Source organism: Nyctereutes procyonoides, unplaced genomic scaffold (genome assembly GCF_905146905.1).
Source record: "Nyctereutes procyonoides isolate TBG_1078 unplaced genomic scaffold, NYPRO_anot_genome, whole genome shotgun sequence".
Lineage (NCBI taxonomy): Eukaryota > Metazoa > Chordata > Mammalia > Carnivora > Canidae > Nyctereutes > Nyctereutes procyonoides.
In genome coordinates this window covers 7,574,080-7,590,400 of record NW_026575036.1, presented here as the reverse complement: position 1 = coordinate 7,590,400, position 16,321 = coordinate 7,574,080, and the positions used below count along the sequence as shown (strand labels likewise).

General features: G+C 41.0%; 1 protein-coding gene across 1 annotated transcript in view; it reads right to left on the bottom strand.

Annotated features, from left to right (window-relative positions):
• ETNK1 (ethanolamine kinase 1) overlaps positions 1-15,374 on the bottom strand; it is a 64,614-nt gene extending 49,240 nt beyond the window's left edge. Inside the window, exon 1 of the mRNA XM_055318660.1 lies at positions 14,968-15,374. Coding sequence (XP_055174635.1) covers positions 14,968-15,123 — 156 coding nt within the window. The 5' untranslated portion in view covers positions 15,124-15,374. The remainder of the gene's footprint in view (positions 1-14,967) is intronic.
• Between the last annotated feature and the right edge of the window lie 947 nt (positions 15,375-16,321).

Below are 16,321 nucleotides of genomic sequence, written 5' to 3'. Positions count from 1 at the left end.
CATACTTACATACATAAAGAGGAAATTTCCTTAATCTGACAGAGTATCCAAAGAAAACCTACAGACATCATCATACCTCATAATAAATTACTGAAAGCATTCTCCCCCTGAGATTGGGAACATGTTAAGGATGCTCACTATCACCTTTTATTTCAACATTGTGCTGGACATCCTAGCCAGTGCAGTAAGGCAAAAAAAAAATAATAAATAAATAAAAATAAAGGAAGAATAGGAAAGAGAAAAAATATATGTATCATCATTTGCAGACACAGGGAAAATACAAAAAGCATATACATTAAACATTAGAACTCATGTTTGAAAATTTCAATACATAACAATAGATTGAATTTCTATATACCAACAATTCATTTTTTTAATTATACCTTTTATAATAATATCAAAAAACATCAAATTCCTAGGGGGAAAAAGAAAAATCAAATGAAACATGCAAGACCACCACACTGAAAACTTCAAAAGTCTGAGACGCCCGGGTGGCTCAGTGGTTGAGCGTCTGCCTTCAGCCCAGGGCATGATCTTGGAGTCCCAGGATCAAGTCCCAACATCAGGCTCCCTGCATGGAGCCCACTTCTCCCTCTGCCTGTGTCTCTGCCCCAACCCCCCCCTCTCTCTCATGAATAAATAAATAAAACCTTAAAAAAAAAAAAGAAAAGAAAACTTCAAAAGTCTGAGAAGGGGTGCCTGCTGGCTCAGGCTGTAAGGCATGCAACTCTTGATCTCGGGGTCATGAGTTTGAGCCCCACATTGGGAGTAGAGTTTACTTAAAAAAAATTTTTTTGAGAGAAATAAAAGGACTAAATAAATGGAATATTCCTTGTTTATGGATTTTAAGACAATATTAATGATTTTTACTTATCAAATATCTATAGATGCCACAAAGTATCAAACTCTCATTCAGTTTCTTTTTGTGAAAATTGAAAAGCTAAGTCTGCAATTTATATGGCAATTTAAAAAGAACAGTCAAGGCAATTTTAAAGAACAAATCAGAATCCTATACCAAGGAATGCAGTAAATATACAACATATCAACACCTACAGCAATTAGTCAGGTTCTACACTTGATAATGTGTGCTTTTTATTATGTGTATAACTTAACATCAAACAGACTGTTATTAGAGTTAATGTGACATCCACATCAGGAAGAATGTACCTTCACATAACCTTCTCATTACCTTCAGCTCTAGGTAATCTTAAAGAAAATTCCCCAAAGCTTTATAGTTTTAAAAACTGAAAATAAATATACAAGTACTTTTGCACTTTCTCTAATTTCTACCTTAGTATTTTAAAGAAGAGGTATAGATATAGACAGACAGATGGTCCCCAACTTAGGATAGTCTGACTTACAATTTTCCAACTTTACAATGGTGTAAAAGCAATATGCATTCAGTAAAACCATACCCTGAATGTGAATTTAGGATTGGCAATATACAGTATGATCCTCTCTCATGACTATGGGCAAAAGCAGCTCCAGCTCTCAACCAGCCACAGGATTATGAGAACAAACAACCAGTACATAAATAACCATTCTATACCCATACAACCATTCTGTTTTTCACTTTCAGTACCATATTCAATAAATAACATAAAATATTCAACAGTTTATTATAAAATAGGCCTGTGTTAGATGATTTTTGTCCAACTGCAGGCAAATATCAGTGTTCTGGGCATATTTAAAGTCGGCTAGGCTAAGCTATGAGGCTCAGTTGGTTACGTGTGTAAAATGCATTTCGATTTAGGATATCTTTGACTTAGTGTGTAAAATGCATTTTGATTTAGGATATCTGACTTACAGTGGGTGTCAGGATGTAACTACATCTAAGTCAAAGGATACATATATCTATGAAATGAAATAAAATTTCTTACTCTATTACATGCATTCTCAACACAGCTATCAATAACAAAGAAGCAAAAAAAAAATCTTAGTTATTACAATGGTTTGTGGCTCATCAAAACGCAATCCTGACAAAATCTTATTCTTCGGTACATAATTTCTGTTAGATAGAAATCAATAAAATTTTTAATTTAAACTTTCTGTTTAGGGAGAAATTATTAAAAGGGTTGAGAAACAAAAAAAAAAGGGTTGAGAAACAAGGGCCTAGAACACAGCATATTCAATATATGTTTGCTTATATATAAACTGATTGTAAAATACCTTAGAAATGATCAATTTGTAGAATGAGAATCTATGGCCTAGGTAAATTCCCTTACTTATCCAAAGTCACAATGGCAGAACAGGTCTTAATCTGTTTCAAGGATATCAAAACCTACCTCAAGTTCACTAGTATAATCCTAGACTCACTATAATATTGCTAAAGCATCATTTGGGGGAAAAAAAAGGTTAGAGGATGATAAATCACTGATGCCAGGTGTTTGCCAAATCACCCATAGTATTAAACAGTAGGCATGCTGCCATCTGTTACAGGAGGTAAAAATAAATGGAACCTAGCAATGACAGATCCAACCTCAGAGGAGTTTAGTCACTGAATCCACAATAAAATGCAAAATGAGAAATTGCCTAAATGTACAATTCGCTGGCTATTGTTAGCATACTACCTAGAACAGAAAGCCAGACACTTTTAGGGTGGATTGTGACGTTACACGGACCCAGATTCCAACTGGTCCAGTGCACCATCAAGTTGCTAACCTCAAAACCATCATAAAGGACAAAATCATGCTGAACAGCAAATTTACAGCTGTTTACCAAAATGATTCAGGAGGCAAGGAAACAAAATCAGGAAACTAATAAAACCAGGGGATATAGTGTAAAAGTTGTCTCATTTAATGGCTCAAGATAGCTAGCTCCCTAAAAAACCTTTTTGTTTTTTTTTTAATTTTTTTAGAGATTTTATTTATTTGACAGAGAGAGCACAGGAGCACAAGCAGGGGGAATGGCAGAGGGAGAGGGAGAAGCAGGCTCCCCACTGAGCAGGGAGCCCAAAGTGGGGCTCAATCCCAGGACCCTGGGATCATGACAAGCTGAAGGCAGACACTTAACCAACTGTGCCACCCAGGCACCCCTAAAAAATACCTTTATTAATATGACTCGTAAGAATGGTTAAGTTAGCCTGCTTCTCCCCCTCCGTAGCTCCCCCTGCTTGTGCTTGCTCACATTCTCTCTCAAATATACAAAAATCCTTAAAATAAATTTTAAAAAAGAATGGTTAAAGTAGAAGCAGTCTATGGTTTGAAGACCATGGCACGTTTGTGACAATACAGGATCCACAGCTCACTACTGTTAGTCCTTAATGGCAATGATTAACCCAAACAAGAGGACTAGCCTTGTACAATGAATGAAGTGGCTAGAAAGTTTGTTTATCCTGAGAAGAGGAACTGTCCTGTCCTTTGCATGCAAAGTGGAATAGTCCAGATGAAGTGGCTGATATGCTGTACATGCAGGCCATACTAGATTTGCTTTATAGTGACCAAGATATTCAACCACTTAATATATCCCATCCCCAGGTCATGGTGAATACTGTGTATAAAAATTACTCCTACTACATACATGGGTCCCCCATGTAACTTTACTTTTACCAACAAAAGAAACTGTTCAGGATGTTGGATCAGAGTTGCTGTCTCAAGCTTCCCGTCATAGGTCAGGAATGATACCAAAAAATTAGATGGTTCACTAACAAGCAGAAAAGACAAAGGAGATGGCAAATCTACTTGCCCCAGTAGAATGGAAGGTTTTAGTGGTTACTGAAAAACCAGATAAATAAAGCAGATATTGATAAAGTTGAAGCAAAAGTTTTTAACCCATCATCATCAGATAATGAATGGACTGATAGGAGCTGCTACTCAGTCTCCCAATATTGAAAGGCCCCTCACAAATCTACTCTATTTACTCTAGTTTGGAGACCTTAAAAAGCCAGAACACAGGGACACCTGGGTGGCTCAGCAGTTAAGAGTCTGCCTTCGGCTCAGCGTGTGATCCTGGAGCCTGGGGATCAAGTCCTGCGTCGGGCTCCCTGAGAGGAGCCTGCTTCTTCCTCTGCCTATGTCTCTGCCTCTCTCTCTCTATCTCTCATGAATAAATAAACTCTTAAAAAAAAAAAAAACACAAAGATGAAAAAAACTATGATATTAAGCATGTGCCATCAACCTGGGGATAGTCAACAGATCAATCAAAGATGAAAAATGACTGTGAAGGTAGAATCTTAACCCTCAGGAGCCAGAGACCCGAGACCAAATGAACATTTGTGGGTAAAATGGCCTAGAGCTGGAGAGAAGAAACCTTTTTGAGACTCCTTGACATGGAAGCCCGATGCATTGAAGCTAACACCTTCATCAGAGACTCTAAAAGGAACAATAGGTAAAACTTGAGATACGGGGATGCTACTGTTGATGAGAAAATTTTGGATGCAAATTAGTGTTGGAACAGATATATGAGGTGATTTTGTCTCCTCTGCCAGAATGTATTACTGATTAGATTGTTTTGTAGAAATGCTTCCTTTAGCTTTATAAAATAGAAGACACATAAATTTACCCTGCAGTCTGGACTAATGGACCATACCAACTGGGAACTTACAAAATTGCCCAAACCTGCCACAGATGCTATTTACAGCAATATAGAACACCTGGTGGGCAAAAAGAGTTTATAGCTTTAATGACACCTTAGAAGCTAAAGTGACATCAATAAACTTAAAGGTCATTTTGAGACCCACAAAATACAGTCCAATACCTTCTTTCAGTATGTGACACTGTCCTACAACTACAAACCCTGAGGTGGTAAAAGTATTAAACTCTACTTAGTCACTCTTGAAATCTCTTTAATCCTAAGGATGATTTAAGATACCAAGCAGAGGGACACCTGGGTGGCTCGGCAGTTGAGCGTCTGCCTTTAGCTTAGGGCATGATCCCAGAGTCCCAGGATTGAGTCCACCATCAGGCTCCCTGCATGGAACTTGCTTCTCCCTCCACCTATATCTCTGCCTCACTCTCTCGCTCTCAGTCTCCCATGAATAAATAAAATCTTAAAAAAAAAAAAAAAGATACCAAGCAGGGAACCTGTTTTGACATACATTTATGATCTAGGATAACTAATTACTGAATTTAAATGAATAAACTCTTTCAGGTCAATAAAATAAAAAGTTTCAATTAAGATAACAGTTACTACACAAACAAAAATCCTAGAAAGGTGGAAATTAATACCTATCAGTTAACTGTTTTGTGGGGAAAAAAAAGTCATTGGGTTCCATCATCTTCCAAAATAACAAAAAGAATGTAATGAACAATACTATTTTTGTGCATCCCACTAACAAAAATTTTTTAATTTTGTATCAGATTGGACAAGGTATAAGGAAAAATGTACTCTCCAATACCGTGTTGAGAACTATGAATTAACACACCTTTCATGACAATTTGGCAATATTAAAGTGAGAAACGGCATGATAGTTTTATGTGTCAACTTGGATTGGCTATAATACCCAGTTAGTCAATGAAACACTAATCTAGATACAGCTGTGAAAGTATTTTGTAGATGTACTTAACAACTACCCTTACATGGGTGGGCCTCATCCAATCACTTTAAGTAACGTAAAGCAAGTTTCTTAAGTGTTCCTGAAGAGATCTGCTTTAAGGGACACCTGGGTGGCTCTGCCTTCGCCTCAGGGTGCGATCCTGGAGTCCCGGGATCGAGTCCCACATCGGGCTCCCTGCATGGAGCCTGCTTCTCCCTCTGCCTGTGTCTCTCATAAATAAAATCTTAAAAAAAAAAAAAAAATCTGCTTTCAGATTGCAGCATCAGAGGCACCTGGGTGGCTCAGTGGCTGAGTGAGAGTCTGCCTTTGGTGCAGGTCATGATCTTGGGGTCCTGGAATTGAGTCCCTCATCAGGCTCCCAATGAGGAGCCTGCTTCTCCCTCTGCCTATGTCTCTGCCTCTCTCTGTGTCTCTCATGAATAAATCCAAAAAGAAAAAAAAGAAAAGACTGCAGCATGGGGCGTCTGGGTGGCTCACTCGGCAAAGCATCTGACTCTTGATTTTGGCTCAAATAAAGATTTTATGGGTTGTGGGATCAAGCCTAGCATAGAGCCCCCCATGGAGCTCCACATCGCACTGGGCTCCACACACAGCAGGGAGCTTGCTTGTAGATTCTATCCCTCTGCCTCTCCCCCGACTTGCATGTACACAGGGACGCTTTCCCTCTCTCTCAAATAAATAAATTAAAAAAAAAAAAAATACTACACCATCAACTCCTAAGTTTCTAACCTACTATCCTGCCCTACAATTCAGACTTATCAGCCTCTACAACTGTTATGAGCCAATTCTTTGAAACAAAGACTATATAGTATATTTATGAAATTCTGTTTCTCTGTAGGATCCTAACTGGCACATAGTTTTTAACCTTTTAATCCCACTAATAAGGTTTAGGGACACTTGGATGGCTCAATCAGAGGAGCATGTGACTCTTGATCTCAGGATTGTGAGCTCAAGCCCCACGTTGGGTGTAGAAATTACTTAAACATTAAAAAAAAGGGGGGGTGGGGGAGGCAGCCGCGGTGGCCCAGCGGTTTAGCGCCTGCCTTTGGCCCAGGGCGTGATCCTGAGGCTCCGGGACCAAGTCCCACATCGAGCTCCCTGCATGGAGCCTGCTTCTCCCTCTGCCTGTGTCTCTGCCCCTCTCTCTCTCTCTCTCTCTCTCTCTCTCTCTCTCTCTCTGTGTGTGTCTCTCATGAATAAATGAATAAAATCTTTAAAAACTATACATATATATATATAAAAGCAGTTTATGCAATACTATTTTTAATATGCAAAAAATAAAACAATTCTATGATGTTTAAAAAACATGGGGCAGAGGTACCTGGGTGGCTCAGTCGTTTGAGGCTCCAACTCTCATTTTCTGCTCAGGTCATGATCTCAGGGTTGTGAGATGAAGCCCCACATCAGGCTCCATCAGCATGTAGTCATATTAAGATTCTCCCTCTCCCTCTACCCCTCCCCCCCCTTGTGCAAACATGTACACAGCACATGCCCTCAAAAAAAATTAATTCTTTAAAAAATGTGGGGCAGATTATACATACTGACACAGGAGGATGTCTAAGATACATTATTTTAAAATGCAAGATACAGGGCGGCCCCAGTGGCTCAGTGGCTTAGCGCGACCATCAGCCCACAGCGTGATCCTGGAGACCAGGGTTTCAGTCCCACATCAGCCGCCCTACAACTGCATGGAGCCTGTGTCTCTCTGCCTCTCTCTTTCTGTGTCTCTCATGAATAAATAAATAAAGTTTTTTTAAAAAATTAAAAATGCAAGATACAGAATAACTTTGTTGTGTATATAAAAGGAATATAATTATATTTATTGATATTTATTAACATAGGTAATTTGTGCCCTAATAAATCCATATAATCTAATTTTTTGGAAGTTCAAAAAATTGCTCACAAAATTACTACAGGGAGAATGAATGAGTTGGAAGTTGAGGGAGTTAAACTTTCTACTTTTCATCTTATAGCCTTGTATAAGTATTAAATATTTTATAAAGAGTATATATTATTTTTTAAACAATATTATTTATATTTTTTAAACAAAATCAACAGGTTTAGATAGGATATGAGCCTTTGTAGTTTTCTACTCTATACTCTAGCTATTTTTAAGCTTCATTTTAATAATTAAGTCACATGATGTTTAACATGACCAAATATGTTTATAGCTATCAAACATTATAGTCAATAACATACAAGCATGTAGAAGTGAAAGGATGAAAAACAGGAACTCAAAATTGTACATGTGGCATGATCCTAATTATGTAAAATATGTATGGCAGAAGTATAAGGTAATAAAAAACGGTCCATTTTTTTAATAAAATACGAATAGAAAATGGTTTTTTCTTCCTATTCAAAGTTTCAGTGTTGTGAAATGTTTAGTAAAACTAAATTATTTCATGTTCATGCTCCCTATAGAAGAAAATTAATAAACTTAATATATTATTTTCTCGTAGTACTGACTTGTAAAAAAATGACTAATTCAAAATACTGTTAGTTTAAAAACAAAAACAAAAACAAAAACAACCTGCTATTGTGACTTCCACTAGAGGGAGGGAGAGATTAGGAGCAGGAAGGAAAATAGAGAGATTCTGGATTGGGGATATTTTCTTTCCCAGGGTTCGGTTACACAGTATTTGTTCTGCAAAAAAAAATTTATATTTCATGTATTTTCCTGTATGCTTGATTGTATGTCATGACTTTTTTTTTTTTTTGACAGAGAGAGAAAGCACAAGCAGAGACAGTGACAGAGGGAGAAGTAGAAGCAGGCTCCCACTGAGCAGAGAGCCTGACGTGAGGCATGGGGCTCGATCCCAAGACCCTGAGATGATGATCTGAGAAGAAGGCAGGCACTTAACCAACTGAGCCACCCAGGAACCCCTGTATCTCATGACTTTTAAAAGGGTCAGGGACACCTGGGTGGCTCAGCGGTTGAGCATCTGCCTTCAGCTCAGGGCGTGATCCTGGAGTCCCATGATCGAGTCCCACATCCGGCTCCCTGCATGGAGCCTGCTTCTCTCTCTCTGCGTCTCTCATGAATAAATAAATAAAATTTTAAAAAATAAAAGGGTCATAAAAATATTTTTTATCAAAAAGCAAAATAATCCTGAGAAGACAAAATCATGAGAAATAACCTGATTCCTTAAACATAGATCTTCCATTACTTCTCTATTTTTTGTCACCCACAGAAAAATAAAGGGAAAAAAAAAAAACCCTAAGCTTGCCTTTTCCCTCACCTGCAAGCAATTAAGTCCTGCATATTTACTTTCTGAAATGTCAAATCTGTTCTTTATTTTCATCTCCAAGGCAGCTGTCCTAATTTGGGTCACAGCACCTCTTGTCTGGACTAATTTAACAGTCTCTCCTAGGCTAAGTCTTTCTCATTTTTTAATGTGATTGCAGACAAAAATATACATTTATCATCTAATTCAATACCTACTTTTATATGAAACTAAAACAAGCTTCACTAAACAGCCTTTACTTCATTGTTTGCGAGACTCTCTGATCTATCCTATCACATCCTATTTTAACTCATCTTTTTAAATTGTAGCGGTTTCAATTCACTTTATTGATTTAACATCGAATTAGTGTGGGTAACCACCAGTTTCAAAACCAATATCCTAGGTGATCACTTATTCCCCGATTCAAAACATCTCCTTCAACTACTGCTGCCTTCAATATAGTCTGCCACTGCTCTAAAAAATATACAATATAACTCACCTGCTTAAAAATATTCACTGGCTTCCCCTTATATCCTAGATAATAAAATACCACCTCCTTAATGAAGCACAAAACCTTCATATCTAACAACTCCCTTTCTCAAAAATCAGTCCCACTTCTTTTCTTGTTCACACTCCATTCTGCCCCCAAAATACTCATAGCCTACCTTTGTTTTTTTTCCCCTCATAGTCTAGCTTTGTGAAACTAGGTTTCATTACCCAGAAATGTTTCCCCACACCATCTGACCACATCTTTCCTTCAAAGCTCAGTTCAGGTATCCCCTCCATCAAGCCTTCCCTCCTATATTTTCCCATGCTTACCTTGTTATAGTTAGTTGTACAAAAGAATGCTGTTTAAAATCAGCATCATCCCTGCTACAAAAAAAAAAAAAAATGTATCGGGGGCACATGGATGGCTCAGTTGGTTAAGCATCAGGCTCTTTATTTTGGCTCAGGTTATGGTTTCAGGGTGTGACATCAAGCCCTGCATTGGGCTCAGTGCTGGGTGTGGAGTCTGCTTAGGATTCTCTCTCCCTCTGCCCCCCTCCTCACTCACACATGCACAAGTTCTTCCTCTCTAAAACAAATAAGGCTTTTAAAATATATAAACACACATATGTATATGTCTATATATATATATATATATATATAACAAATTTACTGAATTTTAGGAGCTTACAATTCTTTCGGATCAAGTATCCCATTTACAAATGGGAGGGGCTGCTGAGGGAGATGGGAGGGAAAGAGTTGGAGGTATGTAGTACTAATATATACTATGCATAACTTTATGTATTTCTCAGGATATTCTATTAGTAGTAAAGTAGTAAAAACTGGTGCTGGTTGTAAAATTACCATTAGTAGTAAAGCGTTAGAGTAGTAAAATTCTATTATTTTCTACTAGCCTATTTTCCAAGGTAAATAGTAATCCCATTTCACAGATTTAAAACTTGCCAAAGGTTGTACAAATGGCTGGTTATCAGGATTCAAAAACCAGCCTCTTTCCACCACATTATGCTGAGGCCCCAGAGAGGTCAAGCTGTTTTAGTCCAAGTCACACAGCTGTAAATACCTGAAAATGAACTAACATGTTAGGCTTTTCTGACATTTTAGTCATAATAAAAGACATGGGGGCAGCCCGGGTGGCTCAGCGGTTTAGCGTTGCCTTCAGACCAGGATGTGATCCTGGAGACCTGGGATCGAGTCCCACGTCGGGCTCCCTACATGGAGCCTGCTTCTCCCTCTGCCTGTCTCTGTCTCTCTCTGTCTCTCTCTCTCTGTTTCTCTCATGAATAAAGAAAATATTTAAAAAAAAAAAAAAAAAGACATGGTAGTCTATCAAACATTACATATCTTTGGGGAGCTTAGCTAGTTCAGTTGGTATGGCATCTGACTCTTGCTCTCAGTGTCATGAGTTCAAGGCCCATGGTGGGTGTAGAGATTACTTTAAAAAAAATATATACACACACCTTTAATAGGAGGTGCCTATCAAACATCTGTTCTTAGCTATACTCAACAAAGTATTAGGGCCTACTACCCATCAAATACATTATTATAAAACACTGATAATCTCACAAAAAGAAACGGCATAGGAAATGGAAAACTGGACCTAACTGCTGATATTAAAAGTCATGTTGAATAAAAACTATAACCTCTTTGGGAGGCCTGCGTGGCTCAGCGGTAGGGCGTCTGACTTCGGCTCAGGGCACGATCCCAGGGGATCGAGTCCCACATTGGGCTCCTAGCAGGGAGCCTGCTTCTCTCTCTGCCTGTGTCTCTGCCTTTCTCTGGGTCTCTCATGAATAAATAAAATCTTAAAAAAAAAAAAAAACCACTAAAGGAGACATAGTTCAAAAGAACTGTATATGTTTTTGTTTTGATTCTTCATTTAATACATTAGATATTAAATATCAAATATCAATATCAAAATAAGAAATATTATAGGTTTTGTTAATAGGGTATTTTAGCAACCATCTCCAACATAACTAAATAAAGAGAAGGGGATATAAAAACTGCTATGTAGCTACACAACCAAACACAAAAATAAAAAAAGGGATAACAAAACTATGCATCCAAAAACATGAAAAAAACTTGCAGTACAGCAGGAAAAAAACAGTATGCTTTTTAAATGTTCTTCTGTAGTCTTTAAACATGAATATGAACGTTCATTCCAAAAACACTCTATTATGATTATTTTATCCTCCCTAGTAGACTAAAAAAACTTCAGTAAATATTATGAAATAAAAACCATTGTGGGGGGGGGGGGACAACACTGTGACTGGTACTGTCGTTTCGGATCTACTTTCCAGTAGGAAGAGTAACTTAGGGTAGCTAAGCATTAGGGTACACTCCAAAAAGCTCAACAATCCTCTCAAAATTTTTTTCAATCTTGTGTGAATAGGAAAATAAAAAAATTAACTTGTTAAAATTCCATCTGAAAGATACAGCATTCCTTGTGTGTGTAAGTTTTGAGTAAAGATTGGGCCCTGTATCATTTTGACTGAATCAGTCTTTTTTGTTTGCTTTTGGATTTTCCAGTATGTTCTGAATAGTTTAGCTCATGAGTAATCATCAGGTAAAATAAGTATTACTAAACTTCTAAGGTATGTTTAAAACATACTTTAATTACACAAAAATCTTAGAAAAAAAATTCTTTGAAGAAATAGGCTATATACCCTCTTTTTTCTAAAAAAAAGATTATTTGTTTATTCATGAGAGACACAGAGAGAGAGGCAGAGACATAGGCAGGGGGAGAAGCAAGCTCCGTGCAAGAGTACCCGATATGGTACTCGATTCCAGGACCCAGGTATCATGACCTGAGCCAAAGGCAGACACTCAACCACTGACCCACCCAGGTGCCCCAGCTATATACCCTTATTAATCTGTTGATTATATGATACATACCTCCCCTTCTGAAATGTTAAGTATAATTGTTATCTTTATACTTCAAAGGAAATAAAAGCAAATCTCAAAAGAAATATTCTCATTGAGATTTACTAATAAAAATCCTAGGGCAGCCCAGGTGGCTCAGTGGTTTAGCGCTGCCTTCAGCCCAGGGTGTGATCCTGGAGACCCGGGATCGGGTCCCGGGCTCCCTGCATGGAGCCTGCTTCTCCCTCTGCCTGTGTGTCTCTGCCCCCACCCCCATGTCTCTCATTAATAAATAAATTAAATCTTTAAAAAAAAGGGAGAGAGAGAGAGAAAAATCCTAAAGCATCATAAAGAAGAGTCTGTAATGATAGAATATGGGAGTCAGATTTTCTCAAGTTGAGAAATCACCAATGAATGACTACCAATTCGAGTAATAGTTGTCTCAGCTTCTGTATCAAAAGCACTGCTTGCACAGGGAAGAATTATATTTCTTTTTTTTTTTTTTTAAGAATTATATTTCTAATAATCATTCTTACAGCAAAATAAGCAGTAATATTTACCTTCACTGACAAGCATATTGTAAGTTTGGATTATGAGTCCAAAGGTCTTAAAAGTGAAAAGTTGCTGCAGAATAACAGGTAGGATTCAATCCCAAGTACTTTCCGACATCAAAAAAGTTTGATGTTACTACATTTTTTCCCCTTTTTTACCTATACCCTGGCTTTATTTCACTGAGTTTCATTAAAAAAAAAAGGGGGGTGCGGGGCGGGGGGCAGCCCGGGTTGCTCAGTGGTTTAACGCCTGCCTTCAGCCCAGGGCCTGATCTTGGAGACCTAGAATTGAGTCCCACAACGGGTTCCCTGGATGGAGCCTGCTTCTCCCTCTGCCTCTCTCTCATGAATAAATAAATAAAATCTTAAAAAAAAAAAAAAAAAGCATCTACCCTAATATGGTTCTTTGTAGGATTAAATGATAAGATATATACATCACCTAACTCACAACCTGGCACATTGGTACCTCAGGGTTAACTGTTATTTACTGTTCTACAGACAAATACATAAACGGAAACACCAATCTTCAAAAGCTTTTCAAACTTTAAAGTCTCTGTGTTAAAAGTAGCAGTTTGCCAGCACCAAAGTTTCCCATGAAGCAGCACTGTCTTTAATTAATATCTGTTTAGTTTATAATTGGCTGCCAGAATAGAAATCATTTTAATGAATATAAAACTCTTCTGTAATAAACTACAAACAAGTTAATGAATAATAAACTAATGAAGTTCAGAGTTTCAACTTGGAAGTTTCAATTTTGGAAATTTCAATTAATTTAACTTTCTTAATTAAAGGAAAGAAGAGTGGGCGCCTGGGTGGCTCAGTAGTTGAGCGTCTGCCTTTGGCTTGGGTTGTGATGCTGGGGTCCTGGGATGGGGTCCCACATCAGGTTCCACGCAGGGAGCCTGCTTCTCCCTCTGCCTGTGTCTCTGCCTCTCTCTCCGTGTCTCTCATGAATAAAAAAATATTTTAAAAAATAAAGGAAATAGAGATTACTAATTTTTTTAACTACACATGAAAATCATTCTGACTTCCCTATGTTGTTTAGTCAGCTAACACTCCCTTAAAATGTCAAAATTTTTGTCTAACAATTTTTTTTTTTCCCAAAACACATGGGTCCTTTTAATATGCTCAAAACTCTTCTACGCAACAAGAACTGAAACTAACACTTGTGAAAGCCCAAGTGTCAGGAACCGTTCTGGGCCCCAGAACACTGTTCACGTTTTATTCATCTTTGTATAGGTGACTACTTTAGCAAAGAATCTGAGATAATATTCAGATAACACTGCTGAATAAATTAGTCGACAAAATAAAGCAGATAATTTGGCCACTTCTTACAGTATTGCTCCTATTTGAAACAAAGCCCAAATATCTCAGCTTTCAAAATTACTGACTATTTTGTGCACGCAAGGAAAATGGAGGTTCATTGTCCTAGATCCTGAAACTCCGAAAGTTAAATTAATATTCAAAATAAATGTCGTATGTACTAAATCTTAATTTACTAGAAATAAGTTAGTACAAAACACATAGATCCCTAAGGACTTTTTCCCCTAATTTTTGCCTGTGAATACAATGGCACACTGATCCATCTAACATCAAATACGGTTAATTTTACTAACGCGACTAAAAAAATTCAGAAATATCGATTCGAATAAAATATGTGTAAGTGCTACCCTAGAACCCAATCGAGTAATGCATGACCACAGTTATTACTCTGAAACCGAGTACTCTCGCCAATCCGAGGATTTGAGAAGATAAAACGCAGGGTGAGACATCAATAGGAGTAAACCGCCGCCGAGGGGGGGAGGGGCGGGAAGGGAAAGGAAAAGATCAGAAGGATTAATTACTGCATTATCTGCGGAAGGAGAGAAGGTAACTGGGGACGAACGAAGAGGACCCCCTTGCAAGGGGGATGGAAAAGGTCCCTCCTTCTGCAGTGAGAAGGGGCTGGGGGAGTGGGAGGAGGGGCACCGAGCAACAGGAATTTTCCCGGTTATGAATGGGTGCGTCACTTACGTCGCTGCTTCCAGAAAGAAATTTTGCCCTGAGGACAACCTCCAAAAAAAGCAATTGTGAAGGAAGGGGGAGTGACCTTCGTCCGTGGGATGGAGGAAACACACGGTCACTTACTTCCCAAAGGACCGAGGGAGAAGACGTTCCCGTTGGCTCTCCCTCGATCACCGGGGAATCGAGGGATTGTGGGAGCCCCCGACCCCCGGAGCCCCCACCCCCACCCCCGGAGCCCCCACCCCCGGAGCCCCCACCCCCACCCCCGGAGGCCCCGGCCCCGGCCCAGTCAGGGCTGTGAGAGACCCCGTGCTGAGGTGGGCGTTACCTGCAGGGTCACCTCCTGAGGGTCCCAGTGCGGCCGCAGGTGCTGCAGGAGGCTGAGGGCCCCCTCCCGGCAGCGCTGCTCCTCCTGATCCTGCACCGTGACGTCCAACTTGGGCACCTCCGGGGAGCCGGGCGGGACGTGGATGTAATTGGCCATGGCCCAGGCGACGGCAGAGACTACCACCACGACGACGGCGACGGCGACCACGAGAACGGCGGGCGCCGACAGGCTGGTGGATGCTTCCGTCCCGGGGCGCCCTCGCAGGAGGGCTAGGGGCGCTCAAACTGACGGGCGAGCGGTCGGACGACGGCCGGACGCGGCTCCCTCGCCGACCCGGGGGTGCACAGCGGCGCGACGGGGCAGGGGATGCTCACGCGAAAAAATTCCGCTCGTCTGCGCTCCACCGCCGGCGGCCGCGGAGCATGCCGGGACTGGCCTGACGCTGGCGTCATGCGCGGGGCGGGGCCTGGCGTCTGCGTCACAAGCCGCAGGCGACTTTCTAGCCCCGAGCACAATGGGCCGGCGGCTGTGCGCTGGCGCTTGCGGGGCGCGGGGGCGCGGGGCGCGGGGCGCGGGGCGCGGGGCGCGGGGCGCGGGGCGCGGGCCCGGCCGCTTGCCGCCGCCCCGCCGCGCGGGCTCCTCCTCGGGCCTGAGCTTGAGCGCGGACAAGCCCCGAAGGCGGTGAAGCCTTAGCTCAGCTGTTCAGGAGCGTGGGGGGTGGGGGGAGGGCGGGGGGCAGGGTTTGAGTTACGGCTGCGTTTTTCTGGGAAGCGAGCTGCGTGCCCTGGAGTAACCCCCGGAATGGCCTCTGGATTCGGTCCGAGTCTGGGTCTGGGGGAGTACCGGGGTCGCCCCCGCCCGGCCGCGGAGCCCTCGGTACGGGCGACCGCACAGTCGCGTGGGCATCGAGGCCCCCATCCGCCGAACGCTGAGGTAGCTCGTGGCAGTTGGGGCAAACTTGAGTAAGAGACTTGGGTGAGGCCAAAGGTCTGACCGTACCGAGAATTGTGCAGAGCCAGGGAAGAACTGCCTGAGGATGAAGAGGAAAAGGAAGGGAGACTCCGCGCTAGATGGCTCCGTGCCTGTTTCAGGGTATTTCCTGCGCGGACCTTAAAACAGCTACTTTAAAAACTCCGAGCTTCAGGGCAGCCCGGGTGGTTCTGCGGCTTAGCGCCCCCGCCTTTGACCCAGGGCGTGAGCCTGGAGACCCCGGATCGGGCCCCACGTCGGGCTCCCTGCATGGAGCCTGCTTCTCCCTCTGCCTGGGTCTCTCATGAATAAATAAGATCTTTTTTTAAAAAAAACCTTTTAGCTTCAAAGTTTTACGTCAGCTATTTCCCCAGTTAAGATAGTG